Here is a 26,048-nt window from a genome sequence, read left to right on the forward strand (position 1 = left end):
GTTCTTATACAAATAAGGTTTTATACCTCCTTGATGAAGTGGGTATTTTTGGCTAGGTGGAAATCACTCTGGGGCTTAGACATCAGTCGTGTCCAGAGAAGGGCAACAGAGCTGGGGAAGGGTCTGGAGTATAAGGAGCAGCTGAGGGAGCTGGGGGTGTTTATCCTGGAGAAAAGGAGGCTCAGGGAGGACCTTATTGCTCTCTACAACTCCCTGACAGGAGGTTGTAGCCAGGTTGGGGTCAGACTCTTCTCCCATGTAACAAGTGACAGGACAGGAGGAAATGGCCAGGGGAGGTTCAGACTGGATATTAGGGAAAATTTCTTCACTGAAAGAGTGGTCAGGTATTGGAACAGGCTGCCCAGGGAAGTGACAGAGTCATCAGCTCTGAAGACATTTAAAAGATGTGTAGATGTGGCACTTGGGGACACGGTTTATTGATGAACATGGCAGCGCTGGATTAACGGTTGGACTCAATCTTAGAGGTCTTTTCCAACCTCAATGATTCTATGATTCTACGTCTCCCACAAGGAGAACTGCTGACCTGCTATGACACAACTTCATTTACTGATGTTTGGAGAGATTTTTATTTCAACCCGTATTCGTAAGGGTGAGTCCGGTGGAGCTGGTTGTTCTAAGTTGTGTATTTAGAGTGAAGCATGTCTGTTTAGCATTTGCAGGATCACAATATAGATAAGCTGATATGATTTTTTGAGAGTGCAAGGAGGAATAGCTACATCAAGGAAAGAGTTACACTTCTTTACAAAGAGCAGCACTTCATACCTTGGTTGATGTATACCCACACAAAACGACAGGAAGGCTTCCTACCCATAACTGAATGCTCACAAGCAAAAGTTTTTAGCCTCAGGTTGGAGATGTTGCATCCAACAATCTCCTTTCTCTAAAAATTCTCCACTATGATATTATGTTTTTTTTCACTAAGCAACATGTACACAAACATCTAAACCTAACAGGTTCCAGTAAATTAAAAACTAACAGACCAATTTCAAAGACACTGGTCCAAGCTGGTCGCCTAGACCTCATATACCTCTGGTGGAGTTCAGCATTTTATTTGAACAACCTCCTTCTGAAACTTTTTAGATTCACCTCCTGATCCACAGGCAGGAGTTTTGCTAAAAAATGGCACCAGGCTACCCTCTTTCACCACAAAGTGTGGCACCTGAAGGGGGCACCTTGGCGTGGGGGTGCAAAGCCCCCAGACTCCACCCTACGGTCTGGTTAGCAGGGGTTTTTTTTGGTTGGTTGGGTTGGGTTTTTTTTACAGCTACCAATGTTACCCATTTCCTAAGGCAAAAATTACATCTATCCTAGCTAGAAATACTCAATGTCCTAATTTGTACTGATAGGAGAATGTGTTGTCAAGCTGCAATCAGAATAATGCATCTCCTCCTGTTCGTCAAGGAGTAACCACTGAGGAAAATTTCAGAATAGTCCAACACATTTTTCCTGTTCTTTTCATGCATATGATACAAGCACTATGTATCAACTGTGCTAGCAACTGAAACAGTCTTTTAGACACACTAGATTGTTTCTCATTAGCATATCCTCCCATCAGTAATCAATCAACTTAAATCAAACTAATTTTCCATGTGCTCTGTTAAAATGTATACCATATGCTGGCTGAAATGTATATCAAAGCAAGACTGTGTTGCTGTAGGAAGCTTCTTTCTACAGCTACATCTCACAGCAACATTGGGTCAATTTCCATTAAAATCCTAAGAAAATCTTTGTTTTAACTATTTTCAACCAGCCTCGTGTAGCTCCAAAGGATTAATTAACTGACTTGCTGGAATCAGTCATTAGTGGTGTATCACAATACCTGCTGTCTCTGTGGGGTCCCATCGAGGGTTAAAGACAAGAACTTACTCTCTGATCAAACAGGACCTCTGAGAAATCACAATTCACAAGGCATACCCAGAGTCTCAGCTTCAGTAGCATTTGCAAGATTTATACGATGGTATTTAAGTCATCGCTTACTCTACCCAGTTAAACATCTGGCTGCTGTCAGATTTGCAAGGTACGCCGAGCTGGAATGCACCTGCTCACAATACCAACTACTTCTTAACATCATTTGTATTACAAGAATGCTTAGGACCCCTTCATCATGAAGCCACTGCTGAAAGGTCACTCAGGCTGGTGGAGCAGCACCTCCTGTCTCTGTCCAGGAGGATCAGGAGTGAGCACCAACAGCTCACAGCCAGGGGCCTGCAGGAACCACCACCCCAATCAGCACTACGGTTACCACCTCCCTACTAGACCATCTACTTTGCATTCCAGAAGACACTGGGTGGGTAGCCCTTCACAGCCCTGTGTTTGGGTTTTACCCCACAGTTAAGCTGCAGAACTAATATCAAGCATAAGATGACACACCACCAGTGCGCTCAGCATCCCGAGGGACCAGGGGAGAGCTGAACCACCCTCCAGTGCACTCAGTCCTCAGCCTCCCTGCTGCTCCTGCTAACAAAACCTGTCCAGCATTGACTGGGAAATGTACAGACAGCCTGTTTTTATATTAAATGCATTACAGTTATTTTAACAGCCCTGTTCTAACCTGATTTCAAACAGCAGGAAGCCATTCCTTGCCTCTCCACTCTCCTTACTAGAAGCCTCAATTTGTACTTGATGAGATGACTTGTTTTTCTCTCAACTGATCACTGTCATATGCCTAACTAAATGTGTCAAGCAAAGTATTAGAAGGGATTCATAAATGCTAAACCTCTAAGAGGCTTAGGAGTGAGAAACATAATCGAGTGTCACTGCTGGAGGCAGAGGAGTTGTTTAGGAATTCTGATAAGCATCAATTCAGCAGATACTCATTTTTATCCTAGTTAATCAGAAACAGGAAGCTTCAGGAAACTGAAATGCTTCTCTGGCTCTGAGCTCACTCACTACAGGGTAGAGAAATCATCATGGGGTAAAGAAATCACCATGCCAGCTCAGATCAGCAGCTGAAGTGTTTCAGTATCTGGTCCTGAATAGTAGAAGCTTCTGATCCAGTGATCAGAAAAGAATGTTTCTAGAATAGACAAAATTGCAGTGAAGTACAATTATGTAAAAGTTTACCAACAGGAGAAACAGCTTCTTAACTTAGAAGCCAATCACCAATAAACCGGCTTGTGGTGGACCACCTCTTCAATACTAAAATATTCCTGTGTAACTGAAACACTAAAACCTCTCCTCCTTCTCCATGCAGAATCAGACAAATTCCACATACTCTTTTTATGACGATGCTCTCAATTTAAAACTTTTTCTTAGCCCTATAGTTGTAATTTAAAGGACTTCACCCCTCACAGGTCCCTCCCTCACTGATGAAACTATACTGTGATAAGATGCTCTCTGATCATTCTTACTCAGGAGCCTTAGAAATCTACAGTCATCACAAACATAAGGCAAGTTATCTCCCATCTCAATGGCTAATAAATTTTCAGTCACATCATCTATCATTACTGCCAGCCTCTCCCTTTCAATGGTAACTAAGGAGTCATGGCTGAAGGACTGTAAATTCATGGGGTTTGGTCCCCCTCCCAGAAGGAATCTGTGGCTGGAGCTCTGAGATGGGTTCACTTGGTGTCTCCTGCAGCTGGCAGCAGCACCAGCCCCTGGGCCTGCTCTTCTTTCGTATTTCTACTCACACACCACCATGCACAGGCTTTGAGAGCCAGAACCTCTTCCTGTGCACTCTCCTCAGCTTCACAGTAGAAGTACATTTCACACTGAGTACCCAGCTAGACAGCCCTGCTTCACTGCTGTGCTGCTGAGCTCCTGTTGGCTACCTGCAGGAAAATCCAGTCTGTACTTAATCTCTAAATTTGAAGGAATATTTCTTGTTTATTTTCATCCTGGCCTTGACTGCAATATTTCATGCACAGGTACATGCTATGCCACCAATCTGTAAACTGTCTTCCCACAGAAATCTGTCGAAAGGTCTTCACAGCATTGGGAAGGCAACTGAGCCCAGCAATACAGATATCTGATGGAGGCATTCCCTCTGCTGTCCTGATCTAGTTAACCAGCAATCACATTACCTTGCTCCTTCAATACCTCTGGGCTCACTTCAATTCACTTTGGTCTCTCTGAACTTGACACTATTGTATCTGTTGCTGTAAGATCCTCTCCAAAATAGAGTTCAATTTGACAAAGGGCTAAACATCTTCAACTTCTGTTTCACCAATGGAAACATACCTTTGCCCAAAACACATCTAGACTCAGAGGGATCACTGCAGCACTATTAATTTACAGTTAGTTGCAGGCTTATAGTGAACCATCTGAACGGAAGTAGGATAAAGTAGTCAACAAGAATATCAGTTATTAATCAATTTTTAACTGTCAAAACATGCACACATATAAAAATATTCTACGCTAATAATCTAATAGTAAATTACTTCCTTGTGGTTTCCACAAGGAAAACATTCCTTTCCTTTAGTTACTTTTTGCACTCTTCTCACTACACCTATAGGAAGTTTCAATAGCACCATCAAATCAATATGGATGCACAATCTGCAAGCACTTGACTTCAAAAACAGTATTACTAACTACTTTCTACAGGATAAATGTTTCATGTTATCAAAATAATTCATAAGACATATTGAATTTCATGACTCCTTGCTGCTTTCAAAATTCTGTTTTCTGCCACAGACAATCAAGAAAAATCTCTAAATAGGTTCATGGTCTTCTGATCATTAAAAAAAATACTTTGCAATGTTACTTTGAAGGAGGAATTCTGCAGAAGTAGAGCTGGAAAACTGAATTATATTACAAGTTGAAAAAGCAGAGAGTGTGCTGCCATTCATTTTAGTCACTTCCAAGCAATTTCGTTCGAATCCGCTGAAGGCAAATTTCAGTGTAAAGTATGAAAGCTCGAGATCATCTAGTTACTAAGATGAATGCCTGTTAAATCTTCAGTTGGGACTATTGCCTTCATTTATAAAAACACAATTTCTTCTCCAACAACAGAATTAGCATAAGTGCTTACAGTCTTGCTCACAGGATCCACCAGCCATATCTTCTTTCTTATTTCAATCTGAGATTGACGTCAGCAGCATTCACAACCTTTTGAGAACTCATTCTCCAGTTTCTACTTAATTTGATGTCTCGGAACATTTATATGACTCACAAAATTTGGTCTTTGAAGCTTCAGGGCACAAAGATGGAAAGAAATCCAAAGGGGAAAAAAAAAAGATTGCATTTAGTATAGTAAAATAATAGTAAGGAAAAAGAGATGGATAAAATATACTCAGGTGCTATTTTTGGCAAGGGTTGTTTAGCAAAAGAAGCACAATTTTCATTACTCAATAAAACAAAGGAAGACAATTTTCTGTTCCATTCATTACTCAGAGTGAATGAAGAGGTCAGTCATAAGAGCAATATTACACTATAGAATTTTGCAGCAACCTGTCAGAATTGAGCTATACTTTGGAACCACCAAAACTGAGAACCAAACATCCTAACAGAGAACACTCCTTTACACAGAACACACGTCTGACTCCAGGAGAAAGCTTCTCTAGAGTCAGAAGTCCCTGCTGAAAACTGCTCCAAATTAAAAGTCTGAATTCAAAGGTCAATCTGTGCTATGTAGAAGTGTAAAACTTGAGAAAAGCTAATTTCTGAGGAGTAGGAAGTAATCCCTGATGCCAGCGCAGATTTCATTCCTAAAAACCCCTGACCCTTTCTCTGCAAACACAGAGGTGCTCTACATCATCTGGATGAAGGGAAGACTGTGCAGATGGGGAGATGGATTCCTGATTGTGCCTCACAGGGAGACAATCTACTCCAAAGCTTCCACTCTCTCAGGTGGAGGGTCTCTAGTTCCAAAACTGGGTCTGTGCAAGTCCTCCCCTTTTCTGAAAAGAGAACACCAGTTATATGAATCCCTCAAGCCTTGATGCACTGTCAAATTAATACCCTTATTGTTAATAATCAAGAATTTAATAGATGATATCTTAAAATTAACATGTCTGGGGAATCATTTCATTTAAAAAATAGAGATCCAATGAGTCATGACTGCAAAAGTCACTCAGCATCTCTGTTTGAGAGACTATTTTGAACAAGTACCTTATTGAGCAGACAGATTTTAACAGAACACACATGACTCACCTGTGGCATGAGGGCAATTAAATCTTTATTAATTTTTTTTATATCCATAAAAGAAGTATATAGGAAGTGAAAAATATCCTATTTCTCCTATTTCCTGAAAACACTCCTAGAGTAGTTAGCAAATATGATAGCCTGGGTTTATTCTCTATTTCCTGCACAAAAAAATACATTAAGAAAAGAAATCAATGCTACAATGCTTCTTGGCCATGTAGACTATAGTTAAAAAAAAAAAAAGAAAAAAGAAAAAGAAGAGGACCACATTGCATGGATTCCGATGTAACCAACAAAACAAATACAACCTCTTCTCTGTCTTTGTATTAGGTGATAAAAAGCAGTTTGGTTTTGCATTGGGTTTTTTGGGTGAGGTTTTTTTGTTTGGTTTTTTTTTTTAATCTGTGGTTTTTGAATCATCAAACTGACTGCACTGTCTCTCACAGTTGTAGGGTAATACAATATTACACACTTAGAGGATGCATTTTCAGGGAGGATAAACAGCTGCCATTCCAGGAACTTTAAAACTCTGGAGATTCCAGCTGGAGTAAAAGGGATGTGCAGGTTTGATACTTCCAGCACCAGAGTGAATAAACACCTTGCATGCAGTTAGTGGAAAATAAAGCTGTTCATTTCCTTCTGTTTGAGCACTTGGGTTCTGTAAATGGCAAGGCAGGTGGCTACCCTGCCATCACTTAGCAACACCAGGTTTTGACACGCAAATGGAGCTACTGCACTTTCTGATCTCCCGGGGCCGTGTGGAGAGGAGAGGATTCCCGCAGCATGTGCTGCAGATGGGAGAACTGACAAATGACTGAGCCAACACCACAGTGATGCAAAGGTGCTGTTGTGTCTAACTCACAGCCAGATTCTGCAAGTACCACCAGTTCGGGTGAAATTTCACATTAAAACAGTAAATATCCTGAAGACCGAGGCCATTTCCAGACTTAGGTGAAAGATTATTCAAATCACAGTTTTGCCATGACAATGGTGTGGGTGATTTCTGCTGAATTTGTTCCCTTTAGATTTCTTGCAGTGTCTTGATAGAATTCTAAGTAACTCCTGTGCATGTTTACATCAGAAATTTAGCAGAAAAACTGAAGTAATTTCAAACATGTCCAAGACTTGAGATTGATGGCCACAGCTTTGAACAGGTGACTGTGAAGTGGGGCATGTGCAACTCCAGAACAGTTGCAAGTACATCACAGAGGCAGAACTTTATGCAGATTCTTCCCTTGGAAGAGTTTACTTTTCCCTAAAATCATTAACCAGCAAAAGTGAAAGGAAACTATTAATTTTACACTTCCAACCCCAAAGCCTCAAGGGAGACCAAGCAGTTGTGACAAATTTACCTTACTAAATATCTTTGCAGTGGTGACCCTTCTGCATGCTGTTTTCAAGATGAAGGGCATTCTTACAGAGGAGGAAATCCATTTTACTAGGATAAGAAGCCCTAAAGAGGTATGGAGTTGCAGCTGTTGCATAATTATAGCACAACACTTGGAATGAGCATCAGAATGAAAATAATGTTCATTTGGAGTTCCTATAATCGGCCAACCCATTCAGTTCTCTTCTGTGCTTCACAGTGTGTAGCACACTCAGGAAAACAACCCAGGAAGGGGTTTTGGTGAGGAAGGGTGTATAAAAACAGGCTGAAGAGCTTTGCCAAATGCATTCCACCTTCTTCATCTCAGACAGCACTAAGCCCAAGCACCAACCATCTCCCAGGAAGGCTGGAATCCACATGGTGTTCATGCAGACCAACAGTTCCATAACAGCAATTCCATCCCTGCAGAACCCAGATCTCCTGGGCTTGCCACTCAGAGCCACTCCTTGCTGCTTAGCAAGGCAGTGTTTGTAAGCACTGCTTCTTTGGTGCTGTTTTCCACTGTAATTATGTAATCAATAAAGGCATGGGGGTTTTTCTTTTCATGGTCCTGCTTTGGTTCTGCTCAAGTTTCACGCCAGTTTTCACTGCACTCACAGTTTTGGTAGTTCTGTGGTCCAGCAAGGGCCACAAGAGGGTAAGAAAATATAAAGTTTAAGGTCCATCATTCCACTCTTAAACGTGAAAGACTTCAAAAAGGCATTCCTTAATTACCCTTGCCTGGCTGTAAACTTCCAGTCTTATTGTTCCATGTAATCAAATGATGCACCTGTGTGCTTTATTATAGCCAGAATATTTCTTCTCCAAAAAGCAAAGAAGTAAACTGACTTTCTCTCTTTTCCCCATCTCTTCCTGTTCACTCTTAGGCACAACTCCATGATTTCAAATGCTGTTATGACAGTACTCAGCAAGAACTATCCTTACAGTTAGAGCAAGAGTGCTTACAAAGGCGCTCTCTGACCTCATCAAGAGCAAGCCAAGGTGCACAACACAGAGCCAAGAGAAAAGGACAGGAAAAGTGGTACAGTCTTCCAGAAATGGGTACAGCATGAGGCTAAAATGCACAGTGAGGAAGCAATTTAGCACTTGGTGGTAACTTCAATGGGAATGCATTTTTTAGCCTTTCAATAATGTAGGACAATCTTAGAGTTTAAAAAAATAATCCAAAACACGTTTGATGGGAGTTATTTCTCTTTCTTCCCTCAAAAAAAAGAAGAGACCTGCAGTCCTGGGCAAAGGACTTTCCATGGACTTATCAAAGCTGACTCATGCCAGTCTACCACAATTTGGCACTTGGAGCACTTGCTTCCTCTCACAACTGGGAAGGCTCAATGCCTTCTGGCAGGCAGGGGAGTGGGATGCAGTTACCATGGCACTGGAACATGCAGCAACTTCACAACTGCCACAGCACTATCACTGACAGAGGGACCAAAGGAGAGGAAGCAGCAGGTGAATCTTTGAATAAGCACATCCAAAAGTAAAACCAGAAGCAGGGTGAGTATTCTGCTTCATAAACATCCTATGCACAGATCCCCTGTATGTTCTGTTGTACTGCTCTGGCTACAACAAAAGCAGAGCAGCAGTCAGACCTCACAGGCATGAGCAGCCTATGTGCACACACATATCTACACACACTCCTCTCCCCCCATGACTTTCCCCTCTAGCACTGGTACAGATGTCTCAGTCAGTTTGTCAGAGAGACCAGTCAGCCAGAATCTGGCTGGGAAAATACCATCGTTGAGCCTCCTTTGAGTAATAAACAAGTTTAATCACTTGAGTCTTATACCATGTGAAGGCACAGCAGCTCATAACATAGTGTGTTTGTCTGCTCCACTTACACCTGCTCCCCCCAAAGTTTCAAACGCTCCTGCCACCTCCTGTTTCAGTTTCTAACATAAATTAGTAGCAAAGCACTGAGTATCTGATTAGCAAGAAATGGGTGTAAAGCAAAATTGGCAAAACCAGAGGAATTTTCAAACAAGATGCAAGTGCACAACAGAAGCACAGGATGCCACGTGTGAGCTGAGCAACACACTTGGGACTGGCAGCTCCATTTAGAGGGAGGAACATCTTAGCAATGCTGCAGAGCTCAAACTGTGACAGAAACATGGGATACATTAGGATGCCTAGGGTACACTTTTGGGCTGCAGTGGCCCTGACCATAAAATTCAAGGTGCTAAGCTGCTATTGAAAGATATAACTAACACCAAACAGGATTTTGTCACTCTCATTAGTATTTGCTGGGCAACTAGAGCAGCTCACCAAGATCTAGGTTGAGATCAGTGTCTCCTTGTAAACTTTACAAGAACTTCCAGTTCTCCACAGTGCAGAAATGTGCTGCTTTTTTGTCCTGTTTCTGGTACTTCTCACCAGTGTTTCTTTCTGTCATACAGGTCTGCAGAGCCCAATGCCTCCAACACGGCTACACACAGCAGTCAGCTGGGTGTCTGAGCACACTGTGGTTACACTGCAGCTTCAGCACCACTTAACCATGATAACCAGGTAAAAAAGGCCATTTGGGGGACCTGGTTATTAAAAGGAGAAAAAAACCCACTACAGATGTGTTAGATTGTAGATAAGGAACCAACACCACCGTTTTCCACGTGCTGGGAGGATCATCACACATTCCCCTTTCTAACAAATCAAAATGTGCTTCAGGGGATACTCACACGACTTCCCTCAAGGTAACTGAAAACAACCTTGCCAAGAGAAAGACAGCAAGTCAGCACTCAGCATCTGGGAGCTTAGTTCACACTGTTTAATGAATCAGGATGATGTTGAATAGCTGCTCAACAGAAAATAAATCACGAAGTACCCACTGCTAAACTCCCAGGTAGTCCAGTTGTGCTACAGGGTACAATCTCTCACATCAGAAAACAATGGGGGGGGGTTGGTTTCCTGGTTTTAGCTCTAAAATCAGCTGTTCAGCATACTCGAGTGTTGCATAAACATGACACTGCAGCAGGCAACACAATGCATTATAGTTATAAATGTGAAGCCCCATAGTCTTTTTTGACCAAATGTGACATAGTTTAAGTAGTGCTCACTTGAGACAAATACTATGAGAGCTCATAAATTCCACCCACTGTATTATCTCATAACTGATCACAGCGTAACCAAGCATATTTAAATATAGAATATACCTAGTCATTATGCAGAAGATAACATTGTGAAAGAAAATAATAATGAGAGTGATTCTGATAAGACAAGGACAACAGGAAAATGTTTTGAGGCACATGAGTCTAAGACCTATGTAAAATGATTACAAAATATCTATTCTGAATTTCGGGTAAAAAAAAAAAAAGCATTAAATGCAAAACATCAGGAGCACAGCAACCTGTTTGTCCTCTCAAATATTAACTGCCTTACTACACCAACTGAGTAATTTCCCTCGAAATTTCCCACATGCAGCTTCTCCTCTACTGGACAAAGTATTAACATCGGCCCATTTTCTCTAGAAAAGGTCCAAACCTTTGACCTACCAACAGCTCTTTATCAGATAACACAAACACACTCCACACTGCTCCTGGATACAACCTGAGACCTCTGAACACAATTTGTACCTTTTTTATTTTACTGAAATGCACAAAGCAAGGGCAAATGCTCCATATATGCAGTGACTCTGCAAAGATGGAGCACAGAAGGAGATACTACACCTTGCAGTGAGAGCAAATCCAATATTGTCAGCAGGAATAACTGCAGTGGTAACAGAACTTAGACTGAAGTTGAATTTGGCCTTCACTATAATGCAGAGTTATAATGAGATAACAATGAGATTAAGGTGATTAACTATAAACAGAAATAAACCCTCCATGTCAACTGTTTAACTGCAAACACAGCAATGCCTTGCTCAGCAAGCCTAGGTTGTTCAATAAATTCAATAGTGTGAGGGATAACTAACCACTCAGGGGGTTATTTTTTAAGTTTTTCTTTTTCTCCCTTGTATCACTCCTGCAACTCTAATCTTAAAGCCCATTCAGAGTGGCATGAGCACCAAGTTCTTCTCAAAGCAGCAGTGTATTATTACTTGAGATGTAACCAAGACCTCAGAATTGAATTATAGACACTGTTATTGCATCTTTTCTCCAGTCAAATATTCTGCATTGTGTTTTAGCATCAGAAGTAGTGCTTTATGTTCACTCAACCACAATGATTCCCATTCCTGGGACCCAGTAAGTCCTTAATGCTGCAAATAAAATGTAATTCTTGACTCTCTTACAAGGATCAACCTATTCTTTTCACTCTCATGAATTTTTCCATTTTAGTTCTTTGTTTAAACAGCAAATCAGAGGATTTTACAACAGCTGTGAATTTACTGAGCAGAATCAGGCCTGTCAGATCCTCGGGGACACACACTGCTATTGCATCTATACGTTAAATTACAGAACCTTATTATCTCTTTTTTTAGAAACAAGTTTTGGGCAAGCATTCAAGCTTAAAGTCAGTGCTTGCAAGGAACTCAGCAAAACTATGATGGGAATGGGATGTCTGGGGAATAGATGATTCTCTCATCTGAAATGCATAATTAGCTTTTGGTTAAGTGTGCAATTAACATTAAAATTTACAATCAAATATGATGGTGTTCTAATTTTACCTCCTGTAAATGGAGAAAAAAAAAAAAGAGTTACCAGTGTTACTTCTGTGAATCCCGTCTTATGAGATGAGCTGCTCAGTAACATCCTGTCATCCACGAGACAACTGATACAAAAAGCTTTTAAAAACACTCCATATTTGCCTTCTGGACAGCTACACAGCATGGGGTTTATTTTGGTTTGCACTTTTCTGTTTTGTAATGGTAACTGCCACTCAGCATAATTAGCAGTTGTCATATTTCGGTTCTTAAAGATCCAGAAAAACCAGAGCGATGTTGCTTTGTACCCTCTCCCCGGCTGTGCCTGAGAGCTGTAACACGTGTTCCACACATCCACTACAGCTCATCTCACACCCCAACATGTTTCAGCAGTTAAGACATGGAAACATTTTTGTTAATGGGAATGGAAGACCTTCATCCTAGTAGTGTAATTCCGATAAGTAGCACCTTAAGAGAAAAATCATACTGCAGTCTAAATATGCTGCCTCTGAACATCACAGCCTTTTTAGCTGAAGCTAAATTTAATTCTATTTGCCTTTTACAAGGGGGGTTGAAAGTAGTTTCAACTGTAACATCAGCTGCCAAACCCTGTATTTAGTTCTGTTTGTTATTAATCATGTAAGTGGTCGTGTTATGTGTAGTACGTGCAACAAAACTGGGAGTCCCTTGTGCAGGGGGCTGTACAAAAGTGTAATGGAAGTGTAATCAAATGCCTCACACAAAGTATGTATTGTGTGGTGTGCAAGTGTGCTGGGTTCAACACTGCCCGTGACTTTCCATCTGTTATTTTATGTTACTATGTAAAGAGTTCATGTAATTAATGTAGCCTGGGCCAGCACAAAGGGCCAGAGTTTACCCCTCGGCATTTAACCTCAGTGCTGTACTGCTCGTGAGTTCTGCTGTTATTTCTACCACCATTATTAGTGGTACCAATAGACACACAAATGCACAGAAGAAGGGGGGGAAAGAAAGAAGAAATCTCACCTTGCTCTCACCTAAAACTGAAATCACTTTTATTCATTCACCCTGCTTCCATTGGGATCTGGACAGAGTGGCCCTCTCTAGCTGCTAGGCAACCTGAACTCTGCATTAAGTATTAGCTGTTTGCATTTGCTAAGAATATAATAATGTTACCTTTGAGGTTTATTTATAATAAAAACCATACCTAGCTGAAAATATAATAGTTTTCCTTCAGTAATCAGTAATTAGCAACTCTGAGAATACAAAATTGTCGGTTAAGAAAGAAATAATCTTCATGCACACCCCATGGCTCCTTACAAATCAATCATAAGGAAGTTTCTTTATATGAAAGTATTATTACAGGTGGCAGTGGCATAAAAAAAAATCTAATCCAAGAATTACATTTATGTAGATATTAGAATATCTATATAGCATATTAATATATTTATGTAAACAATCTTTTAAATTCAATATTTAAAATATTATAAAATCTCACCCAACCACAAAATGAACTGTCTCATACAGCTACTTTATATAACACCACCAGTTCTAAACAAGTCAGAAAATATTTGAAATTAAAACAGTCAACTCATCTTGGAGTTGTTTAAAGAAAGAAAGAAAAAAATAAAGGCCTGCAAAGCATTATTTCATGTAAGCCCACTCTGGACCATTTTACTGTTTTGTTCTCTAGCAACAGCACTGTCATTCTACCTTAAAAACATCATGAATATCTTTGCTATGTGACATTCCTCTCAAGCTAAAGAGATATTCCTTTCAAGTCTTTTCAAAGCAGACCATTTCCCAGCCTGCTTGGTCACTGCCACAACTGATAGGGCTCTTATTAAAATATCAATTTGGGCGATTGAGGCATTAATGTCAACAAGGCAAGAGGCCCATCAATGACATCAAAATTAAACAGAGGAGCACTCTTTTTTGATCATTACATTTGACAGCTTGTGAAATCCTGATTCACAAAACACAGACTTCCTCAAATCCAGCGAACACAAACGTGGGACTTCTGGCTTTAAAATGCTCCTCAATTTCTGCTGGAGATACAAAAGCTCGAGACAGGCCAGAAAGACATTTACTGACACAGCTGTCAGTCTTCACATGCAGCTGTTTGGCACTTATTTTTCTCAGCTTTAAGAAAACCCAAGGAACTGTTTGTAGCTGGAGTACTGCACCTGAATATCCTCTCTTCTGTTCAACACAGGCAACACTCAGTGTAGAAAGTCCCGCTGACCACTGATCTCTCTGGATCACAGCACAGCAGCAGCAACTTCCCCCTCACCTTGAGATTTGCAGAGCACAAAACAAGGTTATTTGGCACAGCCCTTGAGCACCTCGAGTCTGCCACAGCTGTGCACACTCGAGAGCTCCACAAGCACCCCTGAACTCAGAAAGACCCAGCTCTGCAGACAGAGAGCATCAGAGGTTCCCAGAAGTGCTTCTCTCTGAATTCTATAAAGACATCTGAAGTGGTTAAATTAAGCACTTGTACTTCTCCTTCTTCACTTGGTTTCACATTAAACCTGGCTTAACATCAAGCTCACGAGGAGCATAATTTAAAAAGTCAACATAACTGGAAAATTGTAGGTCAAAGCAAAGTGTTCACTGGGGCCACATAGCCCTACACTCATAGAAACTCAATAGCAGCTGTAAGTAGTTTTTTAAAAAGTAATTGGAAGATGGGTTGGTAAGAAAACTCTTCCTTCCTACACTTAGGAACACATAATTTTGGTATATTAATGGACCCCACTATTACTACATGTACTCTGAAGAACACATTGAAATTAAACATATAATCTCAGGATGGGCAGGAGATAAACAAACACTGTGGTTTTAATAGAGATACACGATGTTTTTGTTAAGGTCCTTGAATCATAACTCACATAAGGGGCTCATGCAATGAGCACAGAAAGAGAGAAGAACAGAACACGAGTTACTGTGGAAACTGTCAAACACTGAATGAACCTTTTATTAAAAATAAATGTTAAATCAACAGTGTTGTTGGTAACTCCAACATCACAGGTCCTACAGATAGCACCCTCTGAGGAATCCACCTGACATCTCTTTCCATAAGAAGTTTAAGGTTATTAAAGCCTTTTTCCCCCCAAAGCCTTCAAACAGATTTAATTAAGATTATTGCTTAATTCACTTTAATCCTGGTATCTTTGAAAATAACCCAAATATTTTATGGTGCTTTCTGTCTCGCTTTTACACAACTTATTAGAAAATTCCATGTTCCAAAATTAAGAAAGACCAACTGGACGAAAATCATCTTTAGTTGTTTATTGGGCCTGAAGTACAAACCTTTTTATTACCGAAACCCTAAATTAAATCAAACAGCTTCATGCCAGGTTATCTACGTTAGTTTCAATATCAGGATTTTACAACACAAAAAGGATCTTTTATTAAGTAATTTGTTGTAACTTGTATCCAGCAACCCAGAAATAAAACGAATAATAGAGTTGTAGTTAAAAGAAAAAAAAAATCCTCATTTTATAAGCTCACTATTTATTGTGACAATTCAAGTTCACCACAATAAATTAAAAAAACCACGTGATTACTATAATTTTACATTTAAATATAATTATTAAAGATTATTTATAAATCCAGTGTATGTAAATCAATTACAAAACCAAGCTCTTAGCTGGGGCAGATTTGGGTAGAAAAGCTTGGCACTGCTGAGCAGGTACAGGAATTGCAGGAAGATACAAGTATGTATGTAGAGGACATAAACCCATAGTAGAAGTTATGTATAGAGTTCACTCACTGAGCACTCATTGAATTTCTGCTCACTGAAAAAGTGTTACTAAAGGGCTTCAGACCTGCGTAGAGTTTGTTGCAGTTTAATAGACACTGACTTCTGAGATCATAGAGCTGCTGCTTAAGACAATACCAGGGCTCTGACCAGCAATACAGAGAACTCAGCTCACTGCAGGAATGCAAAGATACAGCCACACAGAACTTAGGAACAACCAAAATCTATAGCAATCCAAAAATCTACTTCCAAACAAGCTATTTTTTACCATGATATCTTTGCTGGGATTAATATAAAGCATTTTTGAACACGCTGGCACTTACCCAAATCTGCAGCTTCACCCGCTTGTCATTTCTGTAAACTGTTTTCACTTTGAAGTCAATCCCTACTGTGCTAACGAAGGCTGGTGTGAAAGTGTCATCAGCGTATCTGAAGAGGAAGGATGTTTTACCCACGCTGCTGTTGCCAATGATCAGGAGCTTGAACATGTAATCAAAATTTTGGTCTGAAGTATCTTTCTGCCTGTATCTGGCATCTGTTACTGAAGCCATCTAAGACAATGACAAACATGGAAAAAGAACAGATTTAAGAGCAGTTCAGCATTTGTTTTCCTTAACTGTGTACCATATGTTTAGGTTACCTCTCTACTTTCTAATGTCATAACCACTATATCTGCTGAATAAAGAGGAACACACTTTGAAATCTTCTTTTAAATCCTGGCTTTAAATGTCTATTATTCACTTGTACAGCTAAGATTCCCAAACCCAAGAAATACACCTGTTGCACTGCTTTGTGTTGAACAGAATAACAGATGGCTATTGCAGATTGTTCAAATACTCGTGGGGAAACAGCATTCTTTACTCCTGTGGCAAGGTGCCACTTCTGTTGCTCCAATAAACTGCAGTACTGCAACCAAGAACTAAAATCTTTGACAGTGCAGCCAACCGTGCAGTTCATCAAGCAGCCTGCAAGGTAAATAAACCTAAATAATTCCTTTTATGACTTCTGTGGAAAATCTGCACTTCTAGCACACGCACCACCACCATTTTAGCCTTAGAAAAGTTCTGTTCTCAACATTTACAGAAGAAAAAAAGAAAAAAAGGCAAGAGGATAAGATGAAACACCAGGAATTTCAGCTGAAATTTTAACTCTATCCAACACCCATCTACTATCAAGGCTGCAATTGAAATGAACAGCACCTGCATAAAATATGAGGGCTCAGTGTGGCTGCAGGCAGCATGTGGAATGGATAAATTATCCCTTTTATTATGTGGTTGTGAGAGTTGTGAATTTTAGTGGAATGGGGAGGGGGGAAGATGCAGCCTCAGAGATCCCTGTGACCCTGAACTGGATTCAGAAACCAAAAAACAACAGCTGAATCTGAAATATCAGGACTCACTGAGCAACCCTGGTTGCTTTAATGAACGCAGCCCAGACACTTCATGGGAGAAGACAAGGCCCTGACTTTTCATCTCTGTACAGAGCAGAACACAACTACACAGACCAAATTACTACAAAGGAGGAAAAGGAAACTTTACCTTTTACTACCTATACCACACTTTTAATCTCTCATGCTGTTTTAAACTCTACCCCACATCAAACAACCAAAGGTCTTAGTCCTTTTAACGAGTCACACGGTTTGCAAACTGGGGCAATGACAGCACAGGTCTGAGCAGCAGCTACTCATCCAAAGCAGGACCTGTGCTACTTGTGTGCAGTATCAGAAAGCATTGGGTGGAGACCCAAGACTCATCTTTCCCCAGCATCCAAGGAAATAATTTTCCCCTCAACTAAAATTTATAGGCACATTTGGGAACAAAACTCCCTCCAATGTCTACTCTCACCATGTGGCCAAATACTTTCCTTCTTACTAAGTCTCACCTGCACACAGGACTTCACTCATTTACTGAAAAAAAAAACCAAAAACCCAAAACAAACAGTTCAAAATTCACTGTAGTTAAACAGCTATAAACCAAAATGCTGTCCAAAGGCAATTTAAATAGGGATAATAATTTAACTTAAATTCCCCACAGAGGGGAACCGAACCAAACCCAACCCAGTTTAAACTTCAATACAATATGCAGGATGGTTTATCTCTAATTAAACACATGCAACTTTCTCACACAGAGAAGGGCTGGTGCAGTAGACATTTCGTTCAGAGATTACATTAACAAGGATAGTTTCTGAAGCAATTTATCAGTAGCTCAATAGTGAACAGCTGCACTGAATGCAATAAAATCTTCCCACAAGTGTTTCTCTGTAGGATACAACACATTTTGATACACTCTTTTCTGAGCTTCAGCTGCTATTCTGTCGGATTGCACAGTTCTTTGAAACACTCCAGAAAACACAGGAACAAATCTTCTTCTCATCAGTGTACCAGAAAACAGCTCTTCCACCCATGTGTTGTGTTCACAACAGGAATTTCTAAAATGAAGAATTCGGCATCTGACTGACTTCCATGCAAACACTCAGGCCAATGCACTCACTGCCTCCTTAATCTCAGAAATCTCAGCTGTAAAGATTATCTATCAGGTTGATTTGTACCATCACCAAGCTGGAAGACAGTGAGAGTTGTCCATTTCAGTAATTTATCTTCCCCGTACACACTGTAGTTTCCACAAATGCCATTGAGAACACTCGTGCACTCAAGTGAAAAAGAAAAAAAAAAAAAAAATCTCTACTTCTCCATTCCACTCACAGAGGCTTGAAAAAAGTGAGAAGCCCTCACCACTTGAAGGCTGGTCATTTAAAGATTCAGAGGCAGACCTTTAACAAAGAAGTATTCCACTAATCATACAGGAATCAATATCTTCTTTCTACCCCTGCTTTCACAGAATCCATCCGCACACTCCAAGCTGATCTTTTACCTGAAGCACTGCTGCTTCTATTAACCCCTCTAGATTGCTCTAATCAGAAGTGTACCTGGCTAAGAATGTGACTTTCAGATGTCAGTTAAGAAAGCAATTACAGAATGTGGCCAGCTCGAGCAGCTTTGTTAGAAGCACAACACAGAAAATAAGATCAAATGATACTTGCACGGAGTGCGGGGCTGTTGTCATAGAAGCACAACACTCGCTGGCCTGTGCCTGCCTCTGTGCTCCGCTGGAGATGTTGCAGGTCAGCGCCCTGAATCACCAGAGGCAGCATCAGAGCACAAAGATTTCAAAGAAAATTCCATCCCCTTGCTTAAATTTGACTTTTCCCTTCCCCCACCCCGGTCAATAGAGTGGAACTGAAAGGACTTTTGCTCTAATTTCTGATTACTCCTCTCATGGCAGATCATGACTGAAGATGATCTCCACCAGCATTTGGGCTGAAAGTGTTCACAGGGCTGCCCCTGAATTGGTGCTGAATTCTGAAGCCAGGAAACAGCAGACCTTTCTCCCGTTCTCCTCCCCTCCCTCTTCCTCACCTATTGTCTCACTCCTGCTCCAAGCACTCCCTAGTCATGCCAGTCCTGTACCCCACAGAGAGCTTGTTCAGAGCACAGAGAGATCCCAGTTAAAAATAAATCTTCCTACAACTTCTGTTCTGCGGGGCTGTTTGTAAAGTTGGTTCAGCTCCTGATCCAGCACAGCTGAGGGAGCCAAGCAGAGGGGACAGAGCAGTGGGAACTGATGGCAGTTGCTATGCTACTGAGACAGGTCCATGGAATCACATCTCCTGCAGGCCCTCAGCGCTTGGAGGAGGTTCTGCAGCAGCAGCAGAGGGGAACGATGACAATGGGCAGCTCCCTCCAAATCATCCAAACAGCTCACACAGCCATTGTTCTCAGGGGGTTGTATTCCCTCCTTGGTCCAAGGCCATTTAGCTGGCAGTGTAGCCCCCTGCTCCCTGGGCACACAGGGACATACACGGTTCATTCAGGATGGCTCCAAGTAGAGCAGCATCTCTGCTGTCTAGTGTTCAAGTGCAGAAGATCACGTCAAATACAACTGGCATGCAGAGGGCAAAGGAGATGCTTGTGAATGTTTCCATTTTGACTGCCTTGGAATAATCCTTAATAAAATACCTGCATTCCATAAAACCCATTACACGGGAGAGGAAAAAGCTGCCAATCAGATTGTCCTTGAGGACACTTCAGTATGAGGCCTTGCATCATTTAGTTCTCTGCCCGCTGCTTTGTAGCTAAGAGCATACTAAAATTGACAACCTTTTTTTCCCCCATGTGCTTTAGTAATGGGAGCAAGGTCTCAAACACATCCACTTCCAACTAGTTTGTGAAAATAGGCAGTTACGTAGCTATGAGATACCTTATTATTTCCCTATTGAGGAAAAAGCCTGCAGTGTGAGCTCATCTTTTATTAGACAAAGAAACCACGTAAGAGCAGGTTGCTGCAAATGCTCTAAAGCAATAAAATCTTAATCAGAGCTTATTAGCCACCAAAGAATATGTTCCTCGGTCAAGGCGGCTCTCCTGCATTTAGTTTCTATTTTGGTCTAATGAAGTTTAAAAGAAAAAAGCCTATTGCCCTAAGATACCTCCATGGGAAACCAGCCTTTGCTGCTTTCAGTGCTCACTGAAATGTGTCATACAGATGGATTCACACAGCTGTGCTCTTCAATTTGTGACCAACATCATGGTGAAGAATCAAAATAGTTTGTAGTGAAACACCAAACAGCATAGTGTTCCTGCTCTTAGAAATCACTAGAAGTGGTCACTGCTACCCCTGTTGGCAGTGACTGCGGGCAGTGGCTGCGGGCATTTACTGCCCACAGCCAACTTCAGTAAAATACATGAACTGTCCAAAGTGTTGGCTAGAAATCAACTGCTGTATCTCACCATTCATTTACTTCCAGGAAAAAAAGCTAAGGTTGACTCCAAGTGCTGCCAGCCCCTTGAAGTTTTGGCTACAAACTAATGGAGGGTGCTCTTCTCTATCCTCTCACAGCCAAGAAACAAGAAATCCAATCATTCCCATGGAAGTTACACATCTCTATTAGCAACCAAATGAGTGTGTTCACAGACATGACCATTTCCATGTCTCATTCTCTCTCACAACATTGTGAGAGTTTGGAAAAAAGTCTCCTTGTCTTCTGTCAGTCACCTCAGTTAACCATGAAACGTGGTCACACTGATGCAACTTGTACTTCAAACTACCCACTAACAAATTCAATTTCTTATGAACCTCTGTGTTCTGGATATTACAGCTTCTGGGCATTTATAGCAGTAAAATCATCTTTTAATATGTCACTGCTTCATTTTTAAAGGCAAAAATTTCCTACGTATGTTTTGTGTTACACAGGACCAGTAACAATTTAAACGTGACTGTTTAACTGTTTCATCATCATCTGCCAGCACAGACACATTTTTTTGTTCAGGCAGATGAACAAAATTTCTAAGAGTCAAAGATCTTATGACAGCTGCTCCAGGCTGGGTCCAGCCTCATTTTCTGTGTGTGTATGTCTGTGTTTTCAGCAATTGGGCCCCTCTGTTTCTCCTGACACTCTTTTCACAGAGCTGCCAGTGTTAAATCATTCCTTTATATCAGAGTCCAAACGTCTTTTTTCCTACTTCCACAGTACTGTTTCTGACTTCCAGTGCTCAAGGTCAGCCAAGAGAGAATATCTAAGAAAGAAGTTGATGTCTATCAGTCTAGAAGGAATAAATGGTAACAGCAGGCAACAAGGGAAGGGGCATAGTCACAAACACAGCTGTACCTGTTGGACTCCTGGCTATCCATAGGCACTTAGGAGTGAGGAAGGAAGAAAAGAGACTACCAGACACACTCATTTGGTAAAGCAGAAATAATGAGCCCAATTAAAGGTCAAAGTTTAAAAAAAACCCACATGCATTGTGCTAAAGTCAAATAGATCACACAGGGGCCAAGGCTCTTACAGAAACAAAGGACAGCAGCACTGCAGACAGCCCTGAAGATGCTAAAAGACTGTGGAAACTACTCTGTAAGTTATGTGGTAGGGAAGCAACAAAAAAGAGTAGATAAACCAAAAGATTTCTTAATCTCTAATATTGACAGTTTAACAGTAACCCATGAGAGATGTTACTAACATGCAGTGTAACTTCTTTTTTAAAGAGTGAATACCTTGTAGGGTTTTATTCCCCAAAAAGAGTCTTTAAAAATGCATTTAAATTAAAATATTCTAGTTCACAAATTATACATCTATGTTAATTTTCTATTATAAAAACTCATTCCTTTATGTGCTCTGTCACTGGAAAATAAATATTTTTGTATTCTTTTTCAGAAATTAAATTCTGAATCAAATTTCTATCAAGTAATGGAAATTTTTTACAGCCAATGTGTGTTGTCCTAGGAATAAAGCTCATAAAGGAAATAAGGCCATGACCTTATGGAGTCTTATACAACTGCTGTACTACAAGAGAGATTTATCAGAAGCAGAAAACAGAGTGTGAGCAAGTAACAAAAACTGCTAATAAATATTGCAAGCAAGCGATAGTTACCAATTTAGATCTATAATCCATGAGACAGATGAAGGCTTTGCTGTGAGTATATGAATCAATAGAGTGGTCACACTGTTGAACCTGCGATGTAGAAGCAAAAGGATTAAAATGTTTGTGATAAAGGTGGATAATGAGAATATTAGGGAATAGTAGGTAGGAGACTAATGGGTAGGCAGGTTAGGCTGGGAACACACTGCTGTGTAAAGTCTGAGCTTCCTTCTGGGAAGAGGAAAGTCCTGCAGTGTACAAAGAGAATAGAAACAGTGCTTGAGTTAGTGACAGATATTAAGATAGCAGCAGATATTTGGAGCCATCAGTTTAAAGTTTATTAAAGGGAGATTATCTTGATTAAGCTAAAATAAAATTTCCAGATCAATCTTACAAGTGGATGGAAAACCTTAAATAGGAATCATCACACATTTCCTGCAGAAAGGCAGCAAAGCAAATGAAACCAAGGAGCAGCTGAAATATATCTGTACACACTGGTGTTTTGCACAAAGCCTGGATCAAAGTCTACTGTGCTGCAAAGGCAACTGCAATAGGACATGGAAATGTCTGCAATTTACAGCACATCTATACACAAATAACTGCCTCAAAGTAATAGTCATTCTGGATTTAGAGCAGAAAAACATAACAGAATTTAGTCATCTTTTTTATGGCTAATGCAATCTAAAGGCCAACTTTTTCTCTGGTGCATTGCCTCTCCAGTAAGCAGGGCACACCACCTTTTGTCATCCTGACTTACATTATCTTGCCTTGTGGAGACTGACAAAACACGTGGGCAAACTCGGACCTTATGTAAACAACAAGCTGCAGCCACCTATTCCAGGTGAGAACTTGGATCAAAAGCAAATCCTTTCTCACGACCCACACAATTGACAATCACCTCACTTGGCAACAAGGCTGCACATTGCTCTTGCCCAAAGTATTGCACGTTTTCTGGTATCGGTTACATTTCCTCCTCTTCTCATACCCCTGCCTTCTGCAACAGCTGCTCACTGGGACAGCCTCTGGCTTGCACTTCAGTACCATCCAGAACTTGATTTTGGGGTGCCATCTAACTAACTCAATTGATAAATCTAGAACAAAGATAATTCAACTCTCTACATAGAAAGTCTATGTTTATTACTTTAAAAATATGAACTCCTCATCTTGTCAGCAAAAACTAAAATGCCTTTACTGATGACTCTAGAAGTCTCTACAAGAAGATGCTTGTAGTGGATTTGCTCTGGAATTTACATGCTACAAATAAGTTCAATATATGCATGGCAACTGAAAGATAAAAAATCTCTAAGCAATGTCAGTGGTTATTTATTACTATTACCCATTTAGATTTGGGAACAGAGGCTTTAAAAAGAGCTTTAAAAAGGTTTTTAAGAACTTTCTGGCTGTGGAACAAGAGTCAAAAACCAGCAGATATCACCTTTTTGCCACCAACTCTCTAATTTCATAACTACCTTTAGTTCATCTGCAGGCTGGGACTGTCGTTAGGAAGATTTCCTCAAGCCAAATGTCTCTGTGTATCTGGAGCCAGGCCTCTCCCATTTCCTGCACAACGTTCAACATCCTCAAAGTCCATTTTAGAGCCACAACAAAACCTTCAGGAAGGAGGAATTAGTCACTCTAATTTTACAATGGTAAAAAAATGTAAAGAAATAGAAGTTCCCACTTTTTTACTCTGTTCTATGAGTCTTTTCTTGAGTGTTTGTGACTCTTTTATCACCACATGGTTCCATGACTATTGGCAAACATGCTATGCCAGAAAATACAGAGAAAAACATCCCCTTGTAAAGGGGAGGCACTAACTGAGCCCAGCTCAGCTCTCTCCCGAGGGATGCACAGAACAGGGGATTTATATCCTCCTTATATCCAAAGAGTGGATGCAGAGATTTCCACAATTCCCTGAATATTCCATTGAATTCTGGAACCCCAGGAGCCAGCCAACTTCTAGGCCTACAGAATCACTAGCTGAGGCTGACCCCAAATCCAGAGAACAGCACGCACCGAAGAGGTTGATTGCTGTTACAAAACTCACCATCACTAAACCCTTCCCTCCTGTCACAAACATTGCAGCGATGGCCGAGACAACAGACTTCAGTCTCCTTCTCATGGGCTCTCCAGCCTTGCAGCTCTGCCTCAGTTTCTCCAAGAAGGAACTGGAAATAGTGAAGTACTCCCCAGTATCTCACTGCTGAACACACTGACAGTGACCTAAAAGAACTCTGGGCAACACACAGGACGAATCTGTATGAGCTCTGCTACAAGATACATGCGAGTAAGTCCCTGCTGATCCTTCCCCAGCTGGAAGGCAAGGCACAGCTACATTCTGCAGCCCTCCATGGAGAAAGCCATGATCATGCCCTCTCACGGTGGTGGAAGATGAGGAAAGTTCAGGTACATGATGGAACTCATCCTATCTGTGATGAAACTCATCCTACCTGGAGCTAGAGTGAGACCACCTGCAGATTCAGGTAGACACCCCTCCACCAGTGTGCAGGAGACAGCACTACAGATTTTTCTGCATCACTGGGTCTGAAACCTTTCACTTATAGGTAAAAGCAAGCTGCTGTCCTGACCAAATCAGGTGACCAGAGACTGGTATTGTCCTGTAGAAACCACCAGAACCACACAGAGACAGGGTCAGCTCAGGATGCCTCTGCAGTGCTGAAGTTTAATTTGCTGCCTTTTATCCTCCTCTTCCAAGCAGAAAACTGGTGATGAATAAGTTAATTCATTTCTCTGTGCTATGATGTTCTCCATGCTGCAAAGTAAGCCACCTGCTAACTGGGATTACAACAAGCATCCCCCATTTCCCCTGTTTTAATTAGCTAATACTTCCAAACATAAATCGTAATGCTTACGTCAAATATCAAACACTATCGTGCTGCACTAAGCTAAGTACACATTTCCAGGAGCTCATTAAATAGGCAGAACTTGAAGCACAAGATACATTTTTACAGCAAAAAACATACCTGAAATGATCAGTTCAGGATACTTCTCAACCTTAGCCATTGAGAAATGCTTCAGAAAAACCTGCTTCCTCAGCCAAACCAGTAACAAACAGACATGGATCTGCTGGGGAGGGCCAAGTGGACTGCCCTTCTGTGGAACTACAACCACCCAGGGTGATCCAAGACCCTGAAATGTGACGCTGAGACCTGCCTATTTTAATCTGGGACGGCATCAAAATAAAAGGAAGGTAGAAAAAACTATCTCTGAACCACTCACAAGTCAACTAATATGACTTGTGACACGACAACAACAACTATCATGTTAACAAATACTAAATGTATTCCTTTGCTACACCTAAATGTAGCAAGAACTATTGTTGTAAAACCTAGAGCTAGTAAGTGTTCTCAATTTGTTACCTGAAAGTGTATCAGATCTGCAAGGGGGACAGTAGGATTTTGTCAAAATTGCAAAGGAAGCTTGATTTAAAGATGGATTTGTCTCTCTTCTGACTTACACTATAAATTCTTCTGATAAAACTGTCCTGAAGACAGTGATCATACCAAAGTCTCAGTGAATGCATTTGCAACCACTTCCAGGATAGCAAACACAAATAGCAGGAAATAAAAGCCTTTTAGTTATATACTTCCATACAGCAGCGTATGGATTCAATCTTGTACCCACTATAAACCAATACCAGTTCTCCCATGATCTGGGTACAGTTACACAAATCCAAATTAGAGTTCCAGTGACATTTTTACCTTGGGAGGGAAAAAAAAACCCCAAACATTTTGAACCCAGAGCTAATCTAGGCTACTGTGAAGCCCCACAGACTGTTACTTGCACAGCTGAGAGTACAGCTCTGGAT

General features: G+C 40.8%; 1 protein-coding gene across 2 annotated transcripts in view; it reads right to left on the reverse strand.

The window, feature by feature from the left end:
• The window catches only part of RAB3B (RAB3B, member RAS oncogene family), a 53,075-nt gene that overhangs the window by 25,494 nt on the left and 1,533 nt on the right, over positions 1 to 26,048 (reverse strand). Inside the window, exons 2-3 of one of the 2 annotated variants that reach the window (XM_027739434.2) lie at positions 22,232 to 22,312; positions 16,131 to 16,358 (exon numbers count right to left, since the gene is read on the reverse strand). In XM_027739434.2, the coding sequence (XP_027595235.1) occupies positions 16,131 to 16,358; positions 22,232 to 22,252 (249 nt within the window). In that variant the 5' untranslated portion in view covers positions 22,253 to 22,312. The remainder of the gene's footprint in view (positions 1 to 16,130; positions 16,359 to 22,231; positions 22,313 to 26,048) is intronic. The other variant, XM_027739435.2, reaches the window with a different exon arrangement.

This window comes from Pipra filicauda, unplaced genomic scaffold (genome assembly GCF_003945595.2).
Source record: "Pipra filicauda isolate LSUMZ 115617 unplaced genomic scaffold, ASM394559v2 scaffold19_size4547281_pilon, whole genome shotgun sequence".
In the NCBI taxonomy this organism is placed as follows: Eukaryota; Metazoa; Chordata; class Aves; order Passeriformes; family Pipridae; genus Pipra; species Pipra filicauda.